This window comes from Ictidomys tridecemlineatus, chromosome 4 (genome assembly GCF_052094955.1).
Source record: "Ictidomys tridecemlineatus isolate mIctTri1 chromosome 4, mIctTri1.hap1, whole genome shotgun sequence".
NCBI lineage: Eukaryota > Metazoa > Chordata > Mammalia > Rodentia > Sciuridae > Ictidomys > Ictidomys tridecemlineatus.
The window spans coordinates 204,911,730-204,935,953 of NC_135480.1; the positions used below are offsets into that span (position 1 = coordinate 204,911,730).

Here is a 24,224-nt window from a genome sequence, read left to right on the forward strand (position 1 = left end):
ACCTCGGAATGCAAAGCAAATGTCATTTTATTTCTATTTAGTTATTTTATTTAATCGGAGCTGTCAGGTGCCCGCCCAGCAGCTGCCTGCAACTTCCGCTGTAGAGGGACCATCCTCCTCCTCCTAATCCGGGCCTCGGGCCTTGAGGTCTTCCTGTCTTCCCGTGGCCCCTTCCAAATACAAACACTGTTGTCCTCCACTTCTAAGGAGTGGCTGGAGAAAGTGACAAGGGCCCAGCTGAAAACGTGGTCACAGTCGGGCACTGGGTGGGAGTCCTAGGCAGGTGGGGAAGGGGCTGTGGGCCAGGGAGCCTGGCCAGTCTCTGACACCAGGCTCAGGTGCTGGCTGTCTCCCTGTGGTCCTCAAACTGCTTCTCGGCCCAGGCCACCTCGGCAGCTGGGACAGAGCACAGGATGCTGGGAAGAGCCCTGGGCTGGCTTGAGAGGCGTGATTTGGATCAGCCTCTTCTCTGGGCCTTAGTTTTCCTTCTGGTCTAGGGAGGTAAGGAGGGGGGTCCTTACCCCCTGACTCCCTGAGTCTGTCTTTAAGGTGGGTTCTGGGTTCTTGTTTTCTAATGCACAGATGAAAACAGATGAAGGGGCACAGGCCCAAGGTCAGGCAGTGGTGAGTGGGGCAGGGTTCCTCGTGTCTGAGCCCAGAAACAGCTGGAAGGACCACATCTGCCCGGCACTAGAGGCCTCCTGGACAGACACTGTATGTCCACTGCTGAAACAGGAAGCAAGGGAAACTGGGACGGGTGGACCCAGCATAGAGCCAATGGGAAGGGGAGCACAGGTGCATGGGCCGCTGCACCCCGTGGGCTGGGGCCTGTCCTAGAAGGACTCTTACAGGCCGAAGGCTCAGTGCCTGTCACCCGCTGTCCCTTCCCTGGCAGACCCATTACCATCTGCACTGGACCTTGCATATTGTTCTCTGGTATGTTTTCGAGTCCAGTAAGAATCCGTCTAGGCACTTAAATTATGGGGGTGTCATCCCCCCATTTTACAGATGAGGGAACTGAGGCAGAAGGAAGTAAGGCAGCTTGCTCAAGGCCCCGAAGCCTGAGGTCTGGCCTCTAGCCTGGAGTATTTTCCACCACTCTAAACGCCAACAATCAGGTGTTCCCAGCCTCCAGCTGGACACGGACCATCCATCCCTCCAGAACACACTGCTGCAACTCAGTGCTGGCCCACAGGCTCTGTGGCTTCGCCTGTCGATGAGGCGGTGGGGTCTGGCCTTCTTACCAGACAAGGCTGCTGAGAAGCAAAGGCCACACGTGAATGGGCACCCGGTTTTGAAAGGCACAGATGTAAGGGACCCTGTTGGCGGGACATCAGCAGGTGCGCAGAGCAGCTGGGCACAGGAGGAACTTGAGCAGGCAGGTCCCATGGGTCCCTGTCCCCAGCACGGCAAGTGTCCAAACTGCAGCCGGGTGGAGCTGGGGCCCCCAGAGGCTGCCGGGAATCGAGAGTCCCGGGCAGCAAGAATGCCCGCTCCTCTGCCGCAAGACGAGGCCCATTTTCCAACGCGCCCGAGAACAAATATACATAAAGGTTGATGTGTTTTCAAATGGTTTTTGCTTTGCTCTTCTCTTTTCTCCCTGTGAGTATTAACCTCGGGGACCCCGGGGACAGCTCGGCCCGCCGGAGCACCTGCTGGGGTCACGCGCAGTCATTAGCTTTGCGGTCATCGCGGAATAAACCCCAATTCCCGGCGCCTGCGAGAGCGTGCGTGCGGCTCCCGGGAAGCCCGCGGAACGCGGCCGCTCCTGCAAAGTCGCACTTTTTCCTGCCTGACTTGTTTCTCTCCTGCTATTCTACCTCCAGCTGTGGGGGCGTCGAAGAAAAAGATGAGATCAAGTTGAGGGGAAAAATTGTCTGATTTCTTGAGCCCTTTGTTTCCCAGGCCCCTGGCAGCGGGGCCAGCTCTGGGCTGGGGGCTGGGAAGCCTGCTGGACCCGCCGGGATGGCGGGGAAGTGCCTGCCAGAGGCCTCCTGTCCTGGAGAGGGGCGTGGGTGCAGGAGGTAGGGTGCAGCTTTCCTGCCCGCGGGCTGGGCACTCTCCACCCTCCAACCTCTTTCTCTTTTGTCAGAACCCAGCGCCTCCAGGACTCTACACAAAGACCCAGGACCCAGCCAAAACCCCCAATACCCCTGACGTCCTGGAGATAGAATTCAAGAAAGGTAGGTCGAGCACCGCCCGGCACCCCTGGGACCTGAAGGGGGCTGAGGCTCAGGGCTCTGGCTCCCTCTGCTCCCTGCTTGGGTTCTAAGTCCTCTCACCTCTCCTGAGTTCCTGGAAGCCAGAATTCAGGCAGGGGCTGCAAGGTCCCAACAGTTTCCATCCCCAGACAGTGTGACCCATGCACACCCCGAGGCTTGGGAGGGGAAATCCAAACTTCCAGCCTCTGAGCAGCCACCTGCCAGATACTCTGGGACTTTGGGAAAGTCACTTGACTTTCCTGGGTCTCAGTTTCCCCACCTTGACCTGGGGATACAAGGTGCCTGCTGTTTTCCTGGTGTGGAAGGAGGTCCGTATGGGAAATGACCCGCAGCAGAGCTGGCTGGCAAGGGCAGGTGCTCAATGAATGGCAGATCCGATACAGCTGGACGCAAGGGCCCCTCTGCTCCACTTCTTAAGCCTTGGCCAGTCCTAAATTAGCTGCCCAGCTCTGGCCACCCCCCAGCCCCAGGCACAGATGGAGCTGGGGTGGGGGGATCCTGGTCTCCCCTCACCCCGCTGCTGTCAGAGAAATAGTTGCCGGCCTGGTTTGCATGCCCAGCCTTCATCGCTTGCTGTGAAGGAGGGAGGGGAAGGCAAGGCACGCCTGGTGACAGGAGGAGCAGGACCCAGTTCAGAGCGAGGGTGCCAGGGTCTGAGGAGAGGACCTTTCCAGTAGGCTGCAGAGATCAGGAAAGCTTCCTGGAGGAGGTGGTGCTGAGCAGGAGCTAGAGGAACCAAGAGGAGTTTGAGGCCATCCCAAGCCCAAGGGGGCTAGCCCATCCATCCACTCACATCTGCCAGGAGGGGACAGAGACCAGAGAGAGGGGCTCCAAAGCTCAGCCTTTCCCCAGGGCACCTCAGAGATAGGACAGGGCGAGAGAAGCAGTCACTTAGTAGTCACACCGGCACCCCTGGGCCTCAGGTAACACGAGCCATAGAGGAGATGCTCACAGGTGCTGAGCGGATGCTGTAAGGTCTCCATACTGTTAGTACTCAGTGAGTCTCTTCTGGGCCTTTCCCAAGAGCCCGGCCAAGTCAGTGAGCAACTCCATCACTGTTCAAACCCTTGAATTCCATGCCCCAAAGACGGGGCTGCTAGGACCTAGGTGGACCCCTGGGCAGCTGGAGTCCTGGGTCCTTTTGTGCCTGCTCCCCAGCCCAGGCCTGGCCCGCAGGCACAGGGTCATCCCTGAGAAGATGGTGGGGCACCAGGCAGCACATCCTGCCCTCCTGTGTGGGAACCCCAAGAGCCCAGGAAAGCAATGGGGACAGGTGAACAGAAGGTGGCTGATGGTCCCTGGCACCAGGCTCTGGCAGTCCTACCTGAAGGAACAGGGCAGCCCTGTGGGCTGAGCTGGGGAAGAAACATGATCCATTATGAGGATTTGGGGACAGTCTGGAAGGGGGAAAAAAAAAAAGAGAGAGGGAGGAACCCTCCCCTGCCTGGTCCCCATTCACTCTCTAGTTAATTTATTTGAAGTTTTAATCTAATTATTAACTATTTTAAACGCTAAGAGGCTTTCTGCAGCAGCCGCACCAACAATGTCCCCTCTTCTCCCGGGCAGGCCCCATCCACGGCCCCAGTGAAGGCCCATAATAGGACCCGGGAGGGAGAGAAAGGCAGCGGGGAGAGGCGGGGGGTGGCGAGAGGGGCTTAAGGTTCATTATTGGGCAGACTTACATTTAATAGCAATTTACAACCAAGTTATAAAACCCCTGGAAATGGGGGTTAAGAATGGCGAGGCTGACAGCGGCTTGAGCGAAGCCCCTCCAAGCCGCGGCTGGCTAATAAAGACTCCAAAGCCGCTATTGAGCCCTGATTGGCACCCGATGGCTCGCTACATGGTAATGAGCCGGGCAGATGGGTGGGGGATTAGCGCCAACTTTGAACAGCTTTCCTTTGTCACTGTTACAGCTCTCTTGTTAGCCCTCTAATACATTTATTGCTCATTTCACACCGCTCGGGAAGGTGCCCCTTGCTATTCAAAGTCAACCCCGAACCCACCCACCGCCCCCACCTCGCCGCCCCCCTTGACACGGCCCTTCCTGGCCGAGCCACGACCGCCTCCCTCCAGCCCTCCTGCCACACTGGACCCCACTTCTCAGAATTCATGGGCGTCCCCGACACCCCGCCTGCCAGAACGGGCACCGGCTCGCCCCCATCAATCAGATGGCTGTGTGTGGGTCTGGGGTGTCGGGCTGGGGCGCAGGGGTCCGCCTGACAGCCGTGGCAGGGGCTGAGTGTGTGCGCGTGCGCGCGCCCAGCCGCACCTCGGCCAGGCGGCCCCGGGCAACTGGTGGGACAGAAGGTGCTCCCTGTGTAAGACAATGGTGGAGCGTGAAATTCAATTAGTTCAGGGCCTGGTTCCAATTTCACAGTCCCTAAATGCAAAAGGGGCACAGAGAATGGGAGGGGGCCTGCTAGCGTTTTTATTGCATTTTCCCTTTCATTCTGGGGGGCTCTCTCGCCCCTTCTCTCCCCCCAGCGGGCCTCAACCTGCACAGGGCTTTGAAGGAGTCATTTGGACTCTATATCTGTCACATGCATTTAAGGCGTTGCAAGGACAGGGAGAGGGCGGGGTGGCGGGCGCAGGCTCCTCTACAGAGCCCAGCTCCAGTCCCAGAGGCCCACTGCCCTCTCCTCCTGCCCCCAGGGGTCCCTGTGAAGGTGACCAATGTCAAGGATGGCACCACTCACCAGACCTCCTTGGAGCTCTTCATGTACCTGAATGAAGTCGCGTGAGTGCCCACAGCCTGCCTGGCCACCCGGGAACCATCCTCTTGGGCAGGCACTAACTGTCACAGCTGGGGTTCAGGGGCTGAGGAGGACAGGCCGTGTCCTGGCCCCATAGGCATAGGGTCTCCTGGACCACGGTGATGGGTTTGCCAGGAGAGCCCTTGCAGTCCCTGTTTAAACCCTTTAGCCTACAAAGATGGCAACCAAGGGGTCTGTGGCCTCCTGGGGTTGGTCGGGCACGGGGGCTTCCAGCCCTCCGCTGGATCAGGGAAGATGAGTGTGGGGAGACGTGGGGCCCCGAAAGACAGCCCAAGAAGCGATTGAACCCAGTCGCCCAGGCAGTCTCTTCTCCCCTGGGCCTCAGTTTACTCAACCAGTGGGCACTTGGACCAGGTCCCTGGCTCGGATGTCCTCTGAGTCCTGGAGCCTGAGATGGAGGCTAATGTGCCACACAGGCTCTGGGGTGGGTGCAACCAACCTTGTGCCCTCTGTGTCAGCCCCAGCCCAGCCCTGTGGGTGGCATCTGACCCAAGCCTTGCATCAGTGTCTGAATCCAAGTGACCTCTCCTCCCCACAGGGGCAAGCACGGTGTGGGCCGCATCGACATTGTGGAGAACCGCTTCATTGGAATGAAGTCCCGAGGTGAGTGGGCCCAGCTCTCCTGCAGTGTGCCACTGCAGCCAGCCCCCAGAGACGCCCAGAAGATTTCTCTCCAGCAAAGTAGGATGATGGCCTCTGCCGCTGGCTTCCCAGAGTGTTATGAGAGGACCTGCCCAAGATTGGGGAGGGCCCTGAGGGCCTGGGAGAGGCTCCGAGGGCCTGGGGCCAGGCCCTGAGGTCACCCTCTCTTGTGTCAGGGGCGGGTCGGCCAGGTTTGGAGGCAGACCGTGCAGGGCCGATTTTGTGGTCATTAAAGCTGTGTCGTGTGGCTCTCCAGGCAGGCAGGGCAGGAATCCTGCCAGGGGTGGGCGCTGTGAGCCAGCCCAAGCCTGAGGGCCTGTCCCCGCCTCACCCCTGGTGTGGGGAGAAGCCCAGGGACGGCAGGCATCTACTCTGGACTGGAGTGGCTGCCACTTTGGCTGCACCTGGCAGGGCCCCGGGAGGGGGGCCAGTGCCCAGCAGGTGCTGCTGCCTTGTCTAAGGAACCGAAGTCTGATTCCTTTTGTCACTTGCCATTTCACTGACCTCACCCTCCTCTCCAGGACTCAGTCTCCCCTCCTGCCCAACCAGGGGGTCCCAGGCAGAGCCCGAGGGGCAGCCGGGTGTGGAGCAGCAGTGCTGCTTTCCTTCTGAGGGGCCGTTGGGGGGGGGAGGGTGGGGTCTCAGCAAGCGAGAACCCCAAAACTGGGCGCCGGGACCTGTAGCAGCCGGTGGTGTTGGGTGGGTGTTCACGTCACCTTGCACAGCGTCGACTTGCAAAGCTCCTGCAGCTGAGCACGGCCAGGCCAAGGCAGCCAGGGCCCTTTCTCCTGCAGGACGTTTTCGCCAACTTCCTAAAATCCCAAGGGCCCAGGCCAGATTTCAGCCGTTAGCCAGGGTGCTGGTCTGGGAGGCCAGGTGTCCGGGGCTCTGGACCCAGGTTTGCCCAGCCTGACTCAGTGACCTTGGACTTCCCTCTGGGCCTCAGTTTCCCCAGGTGTAATGTAGTCATCCCTAGGCTGGGACCAGAGTCGTCCTGGCTCCAGCCTGTTTCAGTTGGAGCCTCGGTGCCTCTCCCTCCTCCTCCCTCAGCTGTTGTCCATGAGAAACCACTCAATGGAAGTGCTGGGGAAGGCCTTGTGGAGAACAATGTCACTAATTAGCTGCTCCCTTTTATCCTGCTCACCTTTGTCTCTTCACCTATTTAACATCTGATTAAATGTCCCTTTGTCTCCACCTGCCCTTGGGAGCAGGCACAATGGGCGTCCTCCAGAGGCAGCTGGCAGGACCTTGGGGACCAGAGGCCAACACCTCACTTTCCAGATGGGGAAACCCAGGGCCAGCAGGGGAGAGGGCTTGCTCCCAGCCCAGGGCAGCAGGACCAGGCAGGCGTGAGGAGGAAGGCCAGGAGAAACAGGATAGGGGAACAGGCTCAAGGGAGGGGCTCCGCAGGTGAGGCCAGTCCTCAGGGGATGCCGGGTGGGCACAAAGGCAGCCTAGGCCCTCTGGGTGTGGTCAGTGGGCTCTGGCGTGTCCACTACTCTGCCCATTGCCTTGCCCATGGTAGGCATCACTAATCGATCGTGGCACGCTCCTGCTGACTCCAGATGTGGCTTAGTGGTGTTGGCAGGCACTATCAATTGATCAGGATTGTTACAATTGAGAAATGGCATCCTGCTGGGTGGGGGGGGCAGAACTGTACTGAAGGCCTGGGTAGTACTATCCTAGGAGGACCTCCTGGAAGGGGTGGTGGTAGAACAGACTTCAGTGGGTCAAATGAGGGGGTGGAGCAGGAGTACTCCAGGTGGTGGGTGGGGGCTAATGGGGGCTGAGCCCCTGCAGAGCTGGGGAGGCACATGGAAGATCCAGTGTTGAGAGTCAAGGTTTGTTTTTTGTTTTTCTTCTTGTTTTGGTACCTGGTATTGAACCCAGGGGTGCTTAACGCTGAGCCACATCCCCAGCTCTTTTTTTTTTTTTTTTTTGGGACAGGGTCTTGTTAAGTTACCTAGGTCCTTGCTAAATTGCTGAGGCTGGTTTCAAATTAGAGATCCTCCTGCCTCAGCCTCCCCAGCAGCTGGGATTATAGGCATGCGTCACTGCACACATCAGGTCAAGATTTGAGTCCTGATCTTGGCCCCATTACCATTGGGAAGCAATGGAGCGCCCGGAGCCTTGACTCCTCCACCTGTGAAGTGGATTGGGGTTGGGTCTGGTGTAGACTGGAGCATCATCCCCCAGAAAGGCAGAGTTGTGACATCAACAGCTTGTACCAGCCCCCTTAGTTCTTCTTCACCACTTGTGGAGGAAAACGTCTTGAGCTATCCTCACTCGGCACAGGTACTGTGTGCACCTATGGGGGACTGTCCCTAAAAGAACAGAATTTAGTCTGACAAGCACACCATCCTGGGGAAGGAAATTAGGATTCCAATTCCAAGACGCTGCTGGATGACCTGGGGCAAGTTGCTGTCTCTCTCTGAGACTTCCACCTAGAGGAGGATCTGTCATTTCCCTCAGAAGTTCTAACTTGATGGTTTTCCTCTCACTTGATGACTTCGGGGAGGGACCTGTTTTTATTTCTCCACTCCAAATATTTCTCTGTGAGAAAGCAGGGACAGAGACAATGAGTGAGGGGTCGTGGATCCCCGTGATGAGGTGTTTATTAAGTGGACAGAAACGGGAGATGCTGATAATCACCAATTATATTGAGGGCATGGCTGGACGATGCCATTGTCGGTATCTCAGTGTACAAGGGGGAATGTCATCTATATTGATTTTACAAAGCTCGTAATTGAAATTCGTTAAGGGCTTGTTTTTTCAGGGAGGAGGGGGAGCTAGGGAGTTGGTCAGTGCCAGGACCCGGGCCTGGGGTGGTGTGGTCAGGAGGTGCTAGGGGCCATGGGGTCAGGGACAGAGGGCTGGGAGTCTGCAGATGGAGTGGCTCCCCTGTATTGTGGCTGTTCACATCGCCATTATCACATTATCTTTTTAACTCTGGAGGGGGGCTAATTAAGTGAAGTAAATGAAATCAGTGGGGAGGAGAGGGGGAGGCGGGCAGGGGGGAAGCCGGGAAGGAGCCGGCATGTCCTTCGGCTCACCTTCCCCCTCCTCTCCGGCCCAGACCCCTCCAGCCAGCTCTGGGCTGCCCACCCGCCTCCCTCCCTCTTCTCTCCCCGCTGTGTGGGCCCCACTTCTCTTGGTCTCCCCTCTTCCTGTGGTCCCTCTAGTCTGCTTCCTTGCTCATCCCCTGGGACCCTCCCCTCTTCCTTCCCCCATCTCACTTCCTCCTCGCCCCTCCACTTTCTGGTCAGGAAGGAAGCAGGGCTGCCCCCCTGTCCAGCCCTCCAGAGGCTCTGCTCAGCTGGAACATTCCAGACGCAGAGTGTAGGTGACCTGTGAAACTGAGGGGTTCTCGTCCCAGAGCCTGCGGTGGCCATCCTCAGAGATCCACCCTGTTTCCAGGACAGGCGCCAGGAGCACAGAGGGTGGCTGGGCACCACCCCGACTGGCCTCCCATCACCATGGCAACCGCCTCCAGCCTCGGCCCTGGTACCAAGAGGGGAGCCCTTGGGCTCCGGCCAACCTCCTTCCCCTGGCCTTTCCAAATCCCTTCCTCTGGAGCCTCTGGCCCAGGTGCCTAACACCCACCCACCCCCCGCCGGCTTGGCAGCTCCACTCAATTCTTCCCAGTCCTCAGCGCGGGCTAACCTGGCAGCCTGGGGCTGATGAGAAGGATTTAAGCCGCAGCAGCTGTGTGGTCCCACCTTCCTCCTTGTCCACTCTCCCCGCCTGCCACCCCCGGCTCTTCATCCTCCTTCCTCGCCTCCCCCACCTTCTTGGCAGTAATTACGGTGTGATTGAAGCTGCTCCGCAGAGCGGTGCTGACACCTCTGTCTTCCCTGTAAACACGGGGAGATGAAAATAGACACTTGGAGCCGCTGTGCGTGTCACTCCGAAGATGTCTGTTGTCTGCTCCGTGGCGACGCGAGGCTCAGCTGTCACGTCCTCCTTCCTTTTGCACAGTGGTTTGTATGCCGACTGTCAAAAGCCAGAATCCATAGTCTTTTAGCATCAGGTTTCTGTCACCAATTTTTTTTAAGTCATTTTTTTTTCCCCAGTAGAAACACACAGAAATCATCTGTGCCCCCCACCCCTGCGGAGAGGGGAGAGAGCTTTAAAATGCACACACGCGCGCGCACACGTGCACACACCAGCAGCAGCCTAAAAACCAGTTTTTTGATCAGCCACGTTTAACTTTAACACCGCGTATGGAAAGGAGCAGGAACCTAATCAGGCCGGCGGGTCATGGCTGTGACCCTTCCTGGAGCTGCCTCAGAGGCCCCCAGCCATGGGTGCTCTGGGGGAGCAGGAGGAGATGGCTCTGCGGGCCCCTCTGCCCCCTGGGCACTGTTTGTTCCTGGGGCTGCTGGCCTTGTTTTCCTGGGGACACCTGTTGTGGGCCAGTGGCTAGGGGACCTTAGGCTGTGTCCGCCCCTCTCCGGCCTGTGGGGAAATAATGCCTTGGGGTTGGCCCTTCGCATTCCTCTGGAAAAACCTCGTTGGTGTGCATGGCCTGCAGGGACAGCTGTCTCCGCTTACCTTCAGGCAGGTCTCAGAGGAAGAGCCGCAGAAACTTGGCAACCTGAGTTCTCCAGGCAGGTTGCCCACCTGGGGCTCAGAGAACTCACTAAGAGGGGCTAAGTTCCCCAGCAAAGCCAAGCAGGCCCTCTGTAAAGGAGGAGGTTGTAAGATGCGGTTCCAGCCCCAGCTCTGGCCTTACATTTGTCCCAGTCAGGAGAGAGGCCCAGGGCGGCTGTCTGGTCCCTGGGAGCTGCAACTGCAGAGGCTCCTGCTACCGGCCTGCCCAGGACAGCGCTGCCACCACTACCTGTGACTAGTGCAAGGGCGGGTTTGCAAGTTTCTAGTTTCTTTCAAAATGTACCAAAAAAAAAAAAAAAAAAGAAAAGAAAAGAAAAAGGAAATCATTAGGAGACCTGACTCAGACCCAGGAAGTACTGAGTTGCTGCTCTGCCAGGATGAGAGGTGCCGGCTTCGTTCGCATCTTGGTGGCTCCTGGGAAATGACTCTGTTCTTGGTGGTGAAGGTTTAGGGTAATTGAAAAGTTGGCCTTGAGTCAGCATTTCTGCTGTGTTTGGGGGCAGGTGTTCCCAACCTCCTGCACTCAGCTCCTCCTAAACACACTGCTGGACTATTAGGCGGTGGATTTGGTGGCTTGTCTGGAACCAGCCTGTCCCCCAAAGAGTGACCCCGGCTTCTGTGCTGAGTTCCGGCATCTCCTGTTCTCAGGCCGCTGCAGTGGCCCTTCTGTCCCACTCCTTCTGTCTCTCCCTCCATCAGGCTTCCTGCCCCTCTCTAATTTGCAGAAGCCGACACTGGAACCTGTTTGAACGTATTTACAAGAGTGACAATGTGTCCTGAGGGAGTTGAGGGCTTGAGCCTCCTGTATAAAGGGGGGTGTTAGCAGGGCCATTTCCCATCCACAGGTCACAAGCAGAAGGACAGTGGAGATTGCACCAGAGCTGCAGCCTCCACAGGGAGTGGGGGGAGGGCACGTGATGACCAGATCCGAGCCCCATCTCTGTGTGGGGTTTGACTCCCGGCTCACCCGAGACCTCGGTCCCCTGCTTGTCCTGCTGCTTGGCAGCTGCTTTCTGTCTTTCTATGTGTGGCTGCTCTGGGGTCCTCTGGAGTCCTGTGGGGTCTGTCCTTGGCGTGTAACTGGCTGTCTGCACTCAGCGCCAGTCCTGGGTCATCCCTGAAAGTCCTTCCTTGGGAAGGTGGAGCCGAGTTCCATGGTGTGGCTGGACTCCCGTGTTGTCCTCTGGCCAAGGGCGTTGGGCAGCATCCTGTCTGGGGCCCTGTGCATGTGCCCCGGTGGGTGTGCGAATCCTAGTGTGCAGAGGTGACAGGTACATTTTCAGGGTGATTGACATCCTGCCTCTAGTGTTGTTATGTGGTCAGAGGAAGGAAACTTTCAGGGTGGAATTGTGGGGAGAGGGCTACTGTCCCTCCCATCAGAACAGGGGACACAGGACAGAGGCCACACTGCCTGTCCAAGAAAGGGCCTGGGCCAGCCAAGCATGGATGACGATCCTGCCTCTCACAGTCTCTGTCCTCAAGCGTAGCAGGACGGACCTAGTCCAGCCCAGGGGCAGGCACTTCTGTGTCACTTTGGAGACCATCTGGCCCAAGCAGGTTGACAGGGGGAGACTTGAGCAAGGGTCATGCCCTTGACCCTCTGGGTTTGGGCCTCCAGGGTCATTTGGCCCACAGGGCAGCAGACAGCACTGGGCCAGGGGCTCAGGGGCTCCTTCTCCTCGAGGGCTCAGTTTCCCCATCTGTACAGTGGGGCCAGCCCAGGTGCTCACTTGGCCCCGGGCCACTGATGGAGGACGCATGCATGTCCACACGGGTGCGTGTATGTGCGTGCACGCACCGCCGTCCCCCTCCCTGGCTCCCTGGTGGAAGGAAGGAAGGGATATTTGGGGCCCTGGGCTCCTCCGTAGTTGGTTTAATTACAGGTTTTCAGCGCAGGCCGGTGGGCATGCATTGGGAAGGGGGGGAACTGCTCCGAAACCCTGTCATTTTCCAACGTCTGCGGGCCTCTTCAAAGGGGGGCATCTAGACATTTTCTCCACAAGCCGCAGAGTGGACTGTCGTGGCCCCAGCATGAGCATAATGACAGGCGCATTTTGCAGCAAGCTGGGAGTGAATGGGTCCGACCGGCTTGTCTCCTGTCAGATGAGTCATTATTATTTTTTTTTTTTTTGTCATTTGCTGACAGTTTGGGTTTCATGTGTTTCTCTCTTTTTTCTCCTTTTCCCCCTGCCTGGAAAAATGGCTAGGTATCTACGAGACCCCAGCAGGGACCATCCTTTACCACGCTCATTTAGATATCGAGGCCTTCACCATGGATCGCGAGGTGCGCAAAATCAAACAGGGCCTGGGCCTGAAATTCGCGGAGCTGGTATACACTGGTGCGTGACTCTCCCTCCGTACCCCACCCCCACCCCCACCCCAGGCGCTCTGCCCCCCCCTCTCTAGGCCCACGCGCCCACTGCCTGCTGGAGAAAGGTGCAGGCTGAGGCGGTCTGGGAGGCCAGGGAGAAGGGAGGCCAATGCCTCCCCCTGGGATTGGTAAGAGCAATGTCAGGGAAGTGTCCCGTCTCATTCCCAAGGAGCCAGCCTGCAGCAAGATGTGCCAGGTGCTGGGTGCCGTGGGGGACACAGGCCATCCCACGGGTCCTCATGTTGCCCAGGAAACCTGTGGCTCATTTTATTATAGATAAGAAAACAGAAGCCCAGAGAAGGAGTTTGTTCCAAATGACCTAGCCAGAAGTGGCCCAGCAGGGTCTGACCCGGAGTCAGACTGTCCCCAGGCAGAACCTGGAGCCACTCTGGTTACTGCCTGAGGGAGCCGCTGGACCAGGAATCCAGTCTGGACTCAGCATGGAACCCAGGGCCTCCCCATGCTGAGCGGGCACTCCACCCTGGGCCACATGGCGGCCCTTTCTGTTTTATTTGAGATAGGGCCTCCCTAAGTCGCCAGGTCGGCCTTGAGTCTGTGGTCCTTCTGCCTCAGTTCCCAAGTTTCTGGGATTTATAGGTGTGCGCTACTGCCCCCAGCAGGAGCCAGATCTTGACCATGAAACCACTGCGGTGGCCACAGGCCCAGGCATAGTCCATGAGTGGAAGAGTCAGCAGGTGACATTGGCACCCACCTTCCAGGCCAGCAGACCCAGCCCCACGCCTTGCCCATCGGCATGAGCTGGAATCAGGCCTGCTGACGCCCATGTTGTACATCAGGGATTCCCCTGAGTCCAGCCATCACCTGTTCTTGTTCAGCCCGTGAGCTAAGAATAGTTGTTATGTTTTTTTTTTTTAATGTTTATTTTTAGGTGTAGATGGACACAACACAATGCCTTTATTTTTATGTGGTGCTGAGGATCAAACCTGGGTCCTGCCCGTGCTAGGCGAGTGCTCTACCGCTGAGCCACCATCCCGCCCCTGATTTTTATGTTTTTATTTTATTTATTTACTTATTTTTGGTCCTAGGGATAGGGATTGAACCCATGGGTTCAATCCACTGACCTACATCCCCAAGCCCTTTTTAAATGCATTTTTATTTTGAGATAGGGTCACACTCGGTTGCTTAGGGCCTCTGTAAGTTGCTGAGTCTGGCCTCAAACTTGTGATCCTCCTGCTTCAGGCCCCTGAGCTGCTGCGATTAGAGGTGTGTGCCCCCAAACCTGGCTGACATTTTTAAATAGTTGGGAAGCTATTTTATGACTTGTGAAAATTCGACAAAATTCATATTTCAGTGTCCATAAATGATTCTAATGGGACAGCCATACTCTTGGTGTCCATGTGGCCTGTACCTGCTGTCTAGTGTTTTGATGCTTAACCGCTGAGCCACATCCCCAGCCCTATTTTGCATTTTATTTAGGGACAGGGTCTCACTGAGTCGCTTAGCACTTTGCTGTTGCTGAGGCTGGCTTTGAGCTTGCCATCCTCCCACCTCGGCCTCCCAAGCTGCTGGGGTTATAGGCAAGCATCACCGTGCCCAGCTGTCCAGTAGTTTTGAGAAACCAAAGGACCCACAGAGCCTAAAGCATTGGCCTTCTGGCCACACACAGAAGATGTTTTCTGACCCCCAGTTTGGAATAGTCACGTGTCTCTGATTTGGGGAGTTGTTTCTAACAGCCCTGTGAGCTGTTGGGGGACAGGCTGCTGCCTGAGGGCGACCTTGACATCTTGATGATCATCATCACTCCCTGAGCTAAGCGCTGCTCCCCTCTCCTCCTGCCCTTCCAAGATCCACCATAGCTCCTCCCAGAGTCTCAGGGGCGGGGACCATGGGCTGGAGTTACTTCTCACTGCATTGTTGCAGACAGCTTTGAAGCTGAGACCCCCTTGCCAGGTACAGGTGTTTAAATGCCATTGTTTCCTGCGGCTCGGGAGCACCACAGGATTTCAGCGCTGCAAGGTAGATTTGGGTTACAAAATGGGAGCATCATTAAGACGTGGCGGGGTGCAGCAGAGGAGAGGGCACCTGGCCCTGCTGTTCGGGGGGGGTGTCCGTAGAAGTCAGGTGGCCCCTTGCCCAGTGCAGCTCTGGTGTTGCTTCCCCTGCTCCCCCGCTGCCAGGCCCTGGACTGGGAACCAAGGGCCGCTGTCTGACCATAGCTGAGGCTCAGGCAAAGACAGTCGTCGAAGGTCATGACGCTCTGTGTGGTGGCCTTGAACTCAGCACAGGCTGGCCTCAGATACCGAGTTCTTGGTCACTCCAGTGGATCCCAGGGGAACCCTTATCAAGCAGTGGTCAGGGTGCCACAGCAAGGACAGGGGAGCCCTGGGTGTCTGGGGCACAGGTCGGTCCTGGGCTGCGGGCACCATGCCTCTGCGCCACACTGCCTGGGTCAGGAGCCCTCTAAATCCCAAAATGAGCTATAGCCATTAGGAGATTTAAAAGCAAACAAAACCACAGAGTGGAGGAGAGGGAGGATGGGGAGTCAGGCTCACCCCAGGTGGTTCTGGCTGGCTTTGACTTTGCCCAGGTCCTGCGATGTCCCGGCCCCATGGGCCTCCCAGCCAGCCTCCAGCAGCCACCATTCCCCCACAGCCCCAAGGGGGCCATTTATGTGATTTCTCCCAAGGGGCACACAGAGCTGTAGACCCAGGCTTGGCCCCAGCACCCCACTTCCCTCCCTGTGCAAGACCTGGGCTTGGCCCCAGCACCCCACTTTCCCTCCCTGTGCCTAGACCCGGGCTTGGCCCCAGCACCCCACTTTCCCTCCCTGTGCCTAGACCCGGGCTTGGCCCCAGCACCCCACTTTCCCTCCCTGTGCCTTGGCTTCTCATCACCCCGTCTCTCTCACATGGACCCTGTCCAGCCTCTGGTCTGGGCAGGAGTGGAGAAGCCAAGTGAACGCCTGGCCTGGATTCTGAGCGTGGAGGCGGAGACGGGGTCAGGCCTCTGGCTGGTTTACGGCCTTCCTCCCTGAGCCTCCGTTTCCCCTCCTGCAAACTGCAGGGCGCCAGGCGGGAGGCAGCCGGCTCTCTTCCCAGTCCTGTATGTTTCCTCTGCGGAACCACCACTCTGCTGCAGCACCTAGCTTCCCTGGTGCCCGGTGGCCTCAGGGCACAGGGTGGGGGGAAACTGAGGCACAGGAGCAGGGGGAGGCCCTTCACGTGCCCAGCCCCTCCCCTCCATGCCCCGACTTCTGTGACCATCGCCTCCCTGCCTCTGCCTGGCTGTGTCTGGGCAGCTCCCTCTCCCCCTCCCCTGTCCCAGATGTCCTGGTCTCCCTGCAGGACCCCAGCTGCAGTTCCCTGGAGGAGACCAAGGGAGGAGCAGGTCATTTGGGGGGCGTAGCTCACCTCCTCTCCCCTCTCCTCGGTTTCTTCAGCAGTGAAATGGGTACAATGCACAACTCCACGGAGTCCCAGGTAGAAGGACCGTGTGTGTAGAGGGCTGGGCTGGGCCTCGAGGGCACCAGGCCCCACCCACAGCACAGGCGGGTCCCCCCCAGGCAGCTTGGACCAGTGTCACGGTCCTCATCCCAGGCCAGGTCCCCTGGAAAAAGAAACCTGAGCCAAAGCCCCCCTCCCAGGTGGAGGCGGGAGATAAAGCGCAGGCCAGTTGCCCCCACCCATCTCTACTGCACTATCTCTAGCTCCATCTCCACCTGCCTTCCAGCCCGGGAACTTCAGGGGCTAATTATCCCAAATAAAATAGACAGAGGGAAAAGGACACTGTCCCCTCCCATGGGGGTCCAGTGGTATGCTGGGAAAGCCCCGCGCTAGACTTAAGAATGCTCCGTCAGACCCGGGTTCCTCCGTGGTCTTGCTGTGTGGCTTTGGACAGGCCCTTTCCATCTCTGGTCCTCTGCCTCACTGTGCACAGGAAGTGCTGGCAGAGGTCGCGGTGCCAAACCGCAGATCAAAGCTCCCTGTGCCCTGGGCGCGCTCTCACTGAGTCTGCAGCCTGGAGAGCAGTCAGTCTCTCACTGTGTCAACGAGGAAAACAAGTCACGGTGGGCCAGGACGCTGCAGAGTGAGGACCCCACCTCTTCCCCCACACCTCTGCAAGTCACAGGACCCCACCCAGAGGCCTGCCCCTTTCCCACGGAGAGCTGAGCCGCTGCAGGTGCCCCCAGGCCCTGCTCCAACAATAGCCAAGGTCCCTGGGCTGACCCAGCCCCTTATCAGGGCAGGGATCTCCCACCATCTGGCCTGCAGCTGCCCCCAGGTGGGCTCACCTTCCCAGCTCTGTTTCACAGAAACCCTACTCCCAGGGCTGTCCCTCCCCCAGCCTGGCCCTGGCCACCTGCACCCTCTTGGTCCTCGCCTTCCTCGGCAGAGACGGGAGGTGGTTTGTGGTGCCGTAGGTCTGAGCTGGCCACCGAGGACAGGACAAATGAGACTGAGCACCTGGAGCTCATGGGGCATTTCTCAGGCCTCCTGACTCTCCAGCCGTGGAGGAAAGCTGCTGGCTCAGGGCAGGAGCAGAGCCCAGGCCCCACTGGCACCATGCATGCCTGGGGCCCCTCCCGAACCCCGCTTGCTCCGCCGCAGCCCAGCTCTTCCCAGAAGCAGCCCTGTCCCCCCACTCACAGGTGGGGAAATGGGGCAAGGAGACGAAGGCCATGCACATCCTGAACACCACCCAGCTGCCTGTCCTGGGCTCCTGTGCTGCTTCGCCCCAGGGGCATGGGCCTCCACCCGTCCCAGGTCCCTGCCCTCCCCAGCAAGACTGGAACCCCTATTGGGCCGAGCCAAGTGTCCCTTGCCTGGCCATGACACTGCCTAAGTGTCTGTGGCCACTGTCCTCTTACCCTGAGGAAGGGACAGCATTTCAGGGATAAGAAATTCCCCTCGTCACCCATACGCCCTTTGCAAGGTCACAGGACAGGGCTGGGGAGCACGTTCCTCTCCGGCCATTTACAAATCACGTCCTTCCCATAGCCCCATCCTCCCGTAGCCCTGGCCGAGGCAGGCAGCAGGGACCTTCCCTAGTGTCCTTGTGTTTTCCTCCCCGCAGGTTTCTGGCACAGCCCTGAGTGTGAATTTGTGCGCCACTGCATCGCCAAGTCCCAGGAGCGGGTGGAAGGGAAGGTGCAGGTGTCCGTCTTCAAGGGCCAGGTGTACATCCTCGGCCGGGAGTCCCCACTGTCTCTCTACAATGAGGAGCTGGTGAGGTAGGTGCGCCCTCTCCGCCTCCTGTCCAGTGTCACATCTGACTGGCTTCCTCAGTAAATGTGTGCCAGAGCACTTGTCACATGCGTACCCAGAGCAGGTGAGGTGTCGTGGAGGACCACTACCTGGGTACCCACCTAACCATCCCCGGAATGTGGAATGAGAAAGATGGCAATGGATTGGGAGGCAGGACAGGGTGCCATGGCTGGTCTAAAACTGGGGTTGTGGAGATGCTGCCTGGATTGGAACCGCAGGAGTGAACCTGAGGGGGCGGTCCAGGGAGAGAGCTATGCAGACGTCCGGAGCCTGGCCGGGCACCTTGGCGCTCGCCTGCCATCCCAGCGGCTCTGGAGGCTGAGGTAGGAGGATCACAAGTTCAAAGCCAGCCTCAGCAACTTAGCAAGGCCCTGAGCAACTCAGTGAGACCCTGTCTCTAATATAAAAAGGGCTTGAATGTGGTTGAGTGCCCCTGGGTTCAATCCCTGATGCAAACAAAAAAAACCTCGTGAACAGACAGATTTGACAAGGTTAGGAGGTGGCTCTGAAAGTCCTTGGAAGTGGAGGGAGGTGGGAGGCCCGGGCGTCCTGGTTTGGGGGGCCAGGAGCAGCATGGGGGTAGCAATAGCCGAGTCCAGGGGATGTCCCTGAAGGCTCATGCATGTCGGCTGAGATGCCTTGGGCGCAGGTCTTCTGAGGCAGCCCGCAGAACCAGCTGGTCGGCCGAGGACACGTGGGTCTCACAAGGGGGGAAACTGGGCTGAAGCCTGGGAGCGCGGCAGGCCTGCTGGGCCACGAGGCGGCCGCCCAGAGGAGGGAGCCAACCTCAGAGCCTCAAGGAGCTTCCCCCAAGACCAGGCGGTGCAGGGAGCTGGGGGACCAGGGAGAGCCCAGTCTTATCCACTCCTGGGTTTGCAACAGCCTGGGGGCTCTGCCTTCCCTGGGGAGCCAGGTCACCTGGCCAAACCAGGGTGGGGAGCAACCCCTGAGGGCCAGGCAGCCCCACCTGGCATGGGCCCCCACCCCGGCCCAGCTCAGGCCCAGGCCAGCTCTTCCCTCCCGGAGGCCGGTTGGGAATTAAGGTACGAGTTTTGTTTAGCAGTCAATATTATTTTTTTCTTTCCCTTCTCCTTGCCATGTTGAGTTGCCCCCCCTTCAATCTTTCTAAACACTTTATAAGCCATAAATATAACCGAATCAGTTTAGATCAGTCGGGGTAAATGTCAAATTATCTTCTCTCTTTCTCTCTCTGGCTCTTTCTTCCCTCCCCCTCCCAATCAGCAGCCTCTAATAATCTGTCCAACCCTTCATTAAGCCTTACAGTCTCACTGAGGGAGATTAAATGAATAAAGTAAAAAGGGAAAGGGGGAAAAAAAGAGAAAAAAGCAGAAGCATTTATTCTCACTGTGTCTCCGACCATTTCCCTTTTCTTTTTGATTTCTACATCGCTGCCTTGAAAGCCCCTGAGTGACAGCCTCACGGGGACCAGCGAGGAAGCCGCGAGAGGTAGCAGAACTGGAAATGCCGCGGCACAGTGGGTAGAAAGTAACGTAATTATAGAGCAGGTCAGAGCCACTCGAATGAGCAAAAATAAAAGCACAGAGGTTTTCTGCAGACCGTCAGGGGAGGCGAAAAAAATCATTGTAAACTCTTTTTCCACCTCCCCCCACAACATACCCCAAACCACAATTTTAAAAAGAGGTTTTTCTTTCCCCAGAAACACCTCTTGAAACTCTTGTGGCCTCGTGGGACAAGTCTGTTCCCAGTGGGCTCCTCTTTGCAGGGGTTGTTGGAGCCATCTAGAAGGGCCCCACCTTGGATGGGGGTGGGAGAATTTGGAGATTTTGTGGTTGTTTGGTGCCAGGGATCGAACCCAGGGATGCTTTGCCACTGAGCCACATCCTCAGACCTTTTGATTTTTTTGTTTTGAGACAGGGTCTTACTGAGTTGCTGAGGTTGGCCTCAAACTTGCCATCCTCCTGCCTCAGCCTCCCAAGCTGGTGGGATTACAGGTGTGCACCACTGCACCTGGCAAGAATTTGTTTGGACTTGGGAGGGGCAGTAGTCGAGGACAGTGCGCCTTGTGGACAGGGAGGGGAAGGACTCTGCAACCCATCTTTCCCAGGCTGAGTCCTGGGTCCTTGCAAAGCGGGGGATATGAGGATGGGGATGAGGCTGGCTATCCAAAGCCTGTTCTGTGGTTTGGTGGTGGTGGGGGGGGGGTGTTTAGACATTCGTGTCCCCTCACACCACCCCAAGCAAGGTCTGCTAAAGCAATTTGAGGAGGCTGGTGGTCTGGTTTGGCCCAGCCTTTCCTTAGTGAGGGGTGTATGGAAGCCCAGCAGCTGCTCCCCTGCAGGAAGGGGGCCCTGGAGATGGAGGTGGGGTTAAGGGAGGAGCAGCATGGGGTGGCTTCTGGAGCATTCCATGTCCCTGCTGCAGGGCCTGGGAGGCAGGGCCCAAGCCCTGCACAAGATGCAGGGTCTGGGAGGGCAGAGCAGAGTTTGCTCCAGTGGAAAGTCCACAGTCCACCAAGAGCCAGCCAGAGCCACAGCTTCAGAACTGCAGAAAGTGACAGATTCCCTCCCTCTCCCCAAAGAGGGCTCCTGAGGGGACAGGCCACCTCCTTGTCACCAAGAACCTTGAGACTGAGGTCATCCTGAGGTTGGAGTTCTGCAAACATGAAGACAAGTGACTGATTCCGAGTGGGACGTGTCGGGGACCCCTTGCTCTCAGAAGCTCAGGGTGGCTTGGTAGAGTCGCCTGAGACCGTGGCGCCCCGAGTGCAGTTACTAATCAGGTGCTGGGCGATGGGTCTCTTGGACCCATGTCTGTGGTGGACGCCCAGCCTGGGCAAGGCAGTGTGCTCGACAAGTCCCAGCCATGGTGCCCTGTAGAGCTGGCTGTGTCGCTGTGAACGGCCACCACTGACTGCAGCCCCAGGAGCCTGTGTGAGGCTCCCCCGCGGTGGCAGCAGAGCCAGCCTGAGAACCCAGCCTGGCAGACGTGAAGGACTGCCATGGGGGTGGGGTCGGGGGAGAAGGCTGGAAGAGGAAGGCTGTCGGGTCTGGAGGGTGGCGCCGGCAGAGGCTGTCCTGCAGCCTGTGACCGGCACTGTTCAGGTGGTGGACGCCCAGGTTCCAGGGTGGGTTAGGGGGACTGGCTTGGGGACAAGCAAGGGAAACGGTGACTTTACTGAGATGCTGGTGCTGTAGCTGTTGGCATCCTTGCAGCTTGAGAGGGACCATCGGGCTGCTCTAGTCTGTGCCCCTTGGGGCCACTGAATGTCCTCAACTTTTCCTGGACCCTCTCTGAGCCGCCCACTGCCCTGGGGGCAGAGCTGGCTCGGAGGCCTCCTTGGTTTGCAGATGGCACGCTCTGGCTTAGAGGAGGATTCCATGGGGTGGGTTCTGACTGAGTCCCCTCCCGAGACCTGGCAGCCCCCTGCCTGTCACTGTGCACCGGGAAGAGGCTACTGGGAGCCCTGTGGGACCTTGTGGCCCGTGCCAGCCCAGAATAGGGCTCCTGGAATTCCGTGAAAAGCCACAGTGTGGGAGCCGGGGGGACCCACAGAGGCCTGGGTGTTGACAGGGTGGAGCTCCCCGGGCCATCCTCTGATTGGGGACAAGGCCCCGTGGGCTGACAGGCGTCCACCTTCCTTGCAGCATGAACGTGCAGGGTGATTATGAGCCCCTGGATGCCACCGGCTTCATCAACATCAACTCCCTCAGGTGAGAAGCTCTGGGCCCTGCTGGGTCCTCAGAGTCCCCAGATGCCGGGGGAGGGGGGGACAGGCTCTGATGGGACCTTGACTCCCCTGATGGCTGCCCTGCCCTGGACAAACCTACCTTCTTGTCTGTGTGCCCACAGTAGCCCCCATGCCTGCTCCGCACCCAGCTACTCCCATCCTCAGTGGGGCCGAAGGCATCTGTGACAGCCAACAGCTGCAGCAGAGCCTGGCGTCCCGGTTCCTGGCTCCTGTCCTGTCCTGTGCCTCTGACACTCACCCTCGCCCCTCCAACCCCAGGACTCCTCTCCTGGGCAGGGTGGACAAGGAAATGGCTTAGCAGTACAAAGTAGCCATTATGTCACCGCCCTGGGCTGAAGGTCTAGTGGGAGACCCCCTAGCCATGCTCTCCACCACTCGGGTGATATATGTGGTCTGAAGTCCCTCAGACCCAGGTTCAAGTCCTGGCTTTGCAGTAGGGTCTCAGACCCCTTCCCAACCTCTGCGAGTCACAGTGTTAAACACTCCTGCTGACAGGTGCAGGGAAGGCTCCTTATGAGCTCAGGGGAATCAAGCACATGGCAACCCTGGCACACAGGAAGAGCCCAGTGCCCAGCAGCAGGTGCCCCCAGTCCAAGGCCAGTGTCCTCAAGGGCACATAGGGTCATTCATTACCAGCAGCTACTGCAGACTAAGCCCCCACCCCAGGCTCAGTCCTGGGTGCCTCACTTAATCCTTACCCAAATTTGCAATTCCCTGGAAACAGTCTCAGAGTGGTTAAGTAACTTGTCCTGGGTCACGCAGCTAGGAAGTAGAAGGCCTGCCTGTCCAGCTTTGGGGTCAGGAAGAAGGTTAGAGCAATGTGCCCGGGACAGAGCCACCCTTCTCCCCCAGAGTCAGTCTCTCTTCCCTGGAGTCACCTCAGCCACAGACTCCAGCAGGACCACCCTGCAGTCACCTCCCCCTCCCCCACCCTCTAGGCCCTCCTGTGTATTGGATGACTCTGTGAACCCTTTTAAATGGCCCAGCACACACCGGGATTTCATAATGGCCTCTTCCTTTCTCCCATTGCCAGTTAAACGCTTTGTCTTCAACAATGACAATCATGTTTTCCCCCTAAGATAAATTAATTACCTTAGCCTGATTGGAGGGCAGGAGGGGCCAGGATGGGAGAGTGGAGAGAAGAAAAAGACAACTTCTCAAACATCTTAACACACAGCTGCCCCCACGGGGTCCTGCCTGGACTAATTGAGCTGAGTGCCCTGTTGTTACTGTTGATTTACATTTTTCTTTGTTTTGAATCTGGTTTCCAGGCTGAAGGAATATCACCGGCTCCAGAGCAAGGTCACCGCCAAATAGAGCCAAATAGGCCTGCTGACAGGAGGAGCAGGGCCTCCTCACTCTGCCCTTGCCCAAGTACAGGCGCTAATTGTTGTGATCATTTGTAATTGTGACTTGTTCTCCCGGCCTGGCAGCCTCGGAGGGTTGCCCTGGGCCCCAGCTTTGTTCCCTGGTCCCTTGTAGCCTGAAAAAGTGGTCATTGAAGAGAAGGGTGGGGGTGGCTGCAGGGGGGGAGCTCTGAAATGACAAATAAAAAAAAGATATGTCTTTTGTTTCTTTATTTCTACCGAGGGGTGTGTGTGTGTGTGTGTGTGTGTGTGTGTGTGTGTGTGTAAAATCGTGCTTTCCTTACCCAACCTGTGTTTTCTGATTCAAGTGCTGCGTGGGGCCTCCATGTGCCAGAGAAGGTGTTTACTGGCAGAACGGACCCCTCTCTCCTCCAGCAAAAACTCCAGAAGTCCCAGTGCGGGGCAGACCCCAACCCAACAGCCTGGGAACTTGTCTCCAACAGTGACCCTGTGGCATGTGCCAGGGAAGCCATGGAGAGGTTCAATGACCTGCTTGGGAGCATGATGGGCACATAGCCATTTCCTAGGGTGCGCCTTTGCCCGAGACCCACAGGGAACCCCTGATATGGCATCCCCGACTGACCATATCCCACCTTCACCCCTCAGCAAAGTGGCTTATGATTGGCCTAGAGCAGCCTAAAATATGCAGTGAGAAGCAGGGCAGAGAGAAGGAAGGAGCTGGCACAGAATGGAGTGGGCGCCCTGCGGACGGTCCGCACCGTTCCCTGTGCAGCCAGTCCTGGGGCCTGTGCCATGACCCCGCCCCCTTGGCCGCATCTGATTGGGCTGTGGCTGGACACCTGACCTGGGCTGGGCCAATCAGAACCTCACTTCAAGATCCGGCCTGAGTGTTAATGGGTCCGGGTCGGGCGAGCTGGACGGCTGGCGACCCTGGGGAGCAGATAAGCACCTGGAAGAAGGGGGCTTGGTGTGTCAACCTCCCCAGCCACGGCCTCCTCCCCTTAAGTAAAACTCTTGTTTTAAGATCAGGTCATGCCCTACCAGGTGGCCCGGACCCTCCCGAAACGATGCAAGACTCCATCCCAACCCCTGTCCCCTGACATCCAAATGACCACAAAAAGCTCGGTGGGGACTGTCCAAAGGGTGATGAGCCAATTAAGGGGAAATTGTGACAAAAACAGGGGAGACCATAGCAAACCCACACAGGGGACTTGATTTCCCTGAAGTCAACTCTGAGCACCACGCCTCCCTCTCGTGGAGCTCCGGGCAGCTCCTATGCTGCAGTCAGAAGACGGGCTTGAGAGGGACCCCCAGT

The 24,224-nt window shown here is 57.9% G+C and overlaps 1 protein-coding gene across 1 annotated transcript in view; it reads left to right on the plus strand.

Annotated features, from left to right (window-relative positions):
* Ass1 (argininosuccinate synthase 1) overlaps nt 1–23,147 on the plus strand; it is a 45,158-nt gene extending 22,011 nt beyond the window's left edge. The window contains exons 10-16 of the mRNA XM_005321083.3: nt 2,093–2,183; nt 4,878–4,962; nt 5,538–5,602; nt 12,463–12,594; nt 17,661–17,817; nt 21,478–21,543; nt 22,853–23,147. Coding sequence (XP_005321140.1) covers nt 2,093–2,183; nt 4,878–4,962; nt 5,538–5,602; nt 12,463–12,594; nt 17,661–17,817; nt 21,478–21,543; nt 22,853–22,898 — 642 coding nt within the window. The 3' untranslated portion in view covers nt 22,899–23,147. The remainder of the gene's footprint in view (nt 1–2,092; nt 2,184–4,877; nt 4,963–5,537; nt 5,603–12,462; nt 12,595–17,660; nt 17,818–21,477; nt 21,544–22,852) is intronic.
* The last annotated feature ends 1,077 nt before the right edge of the window (nt 23,148–24,224 follow it).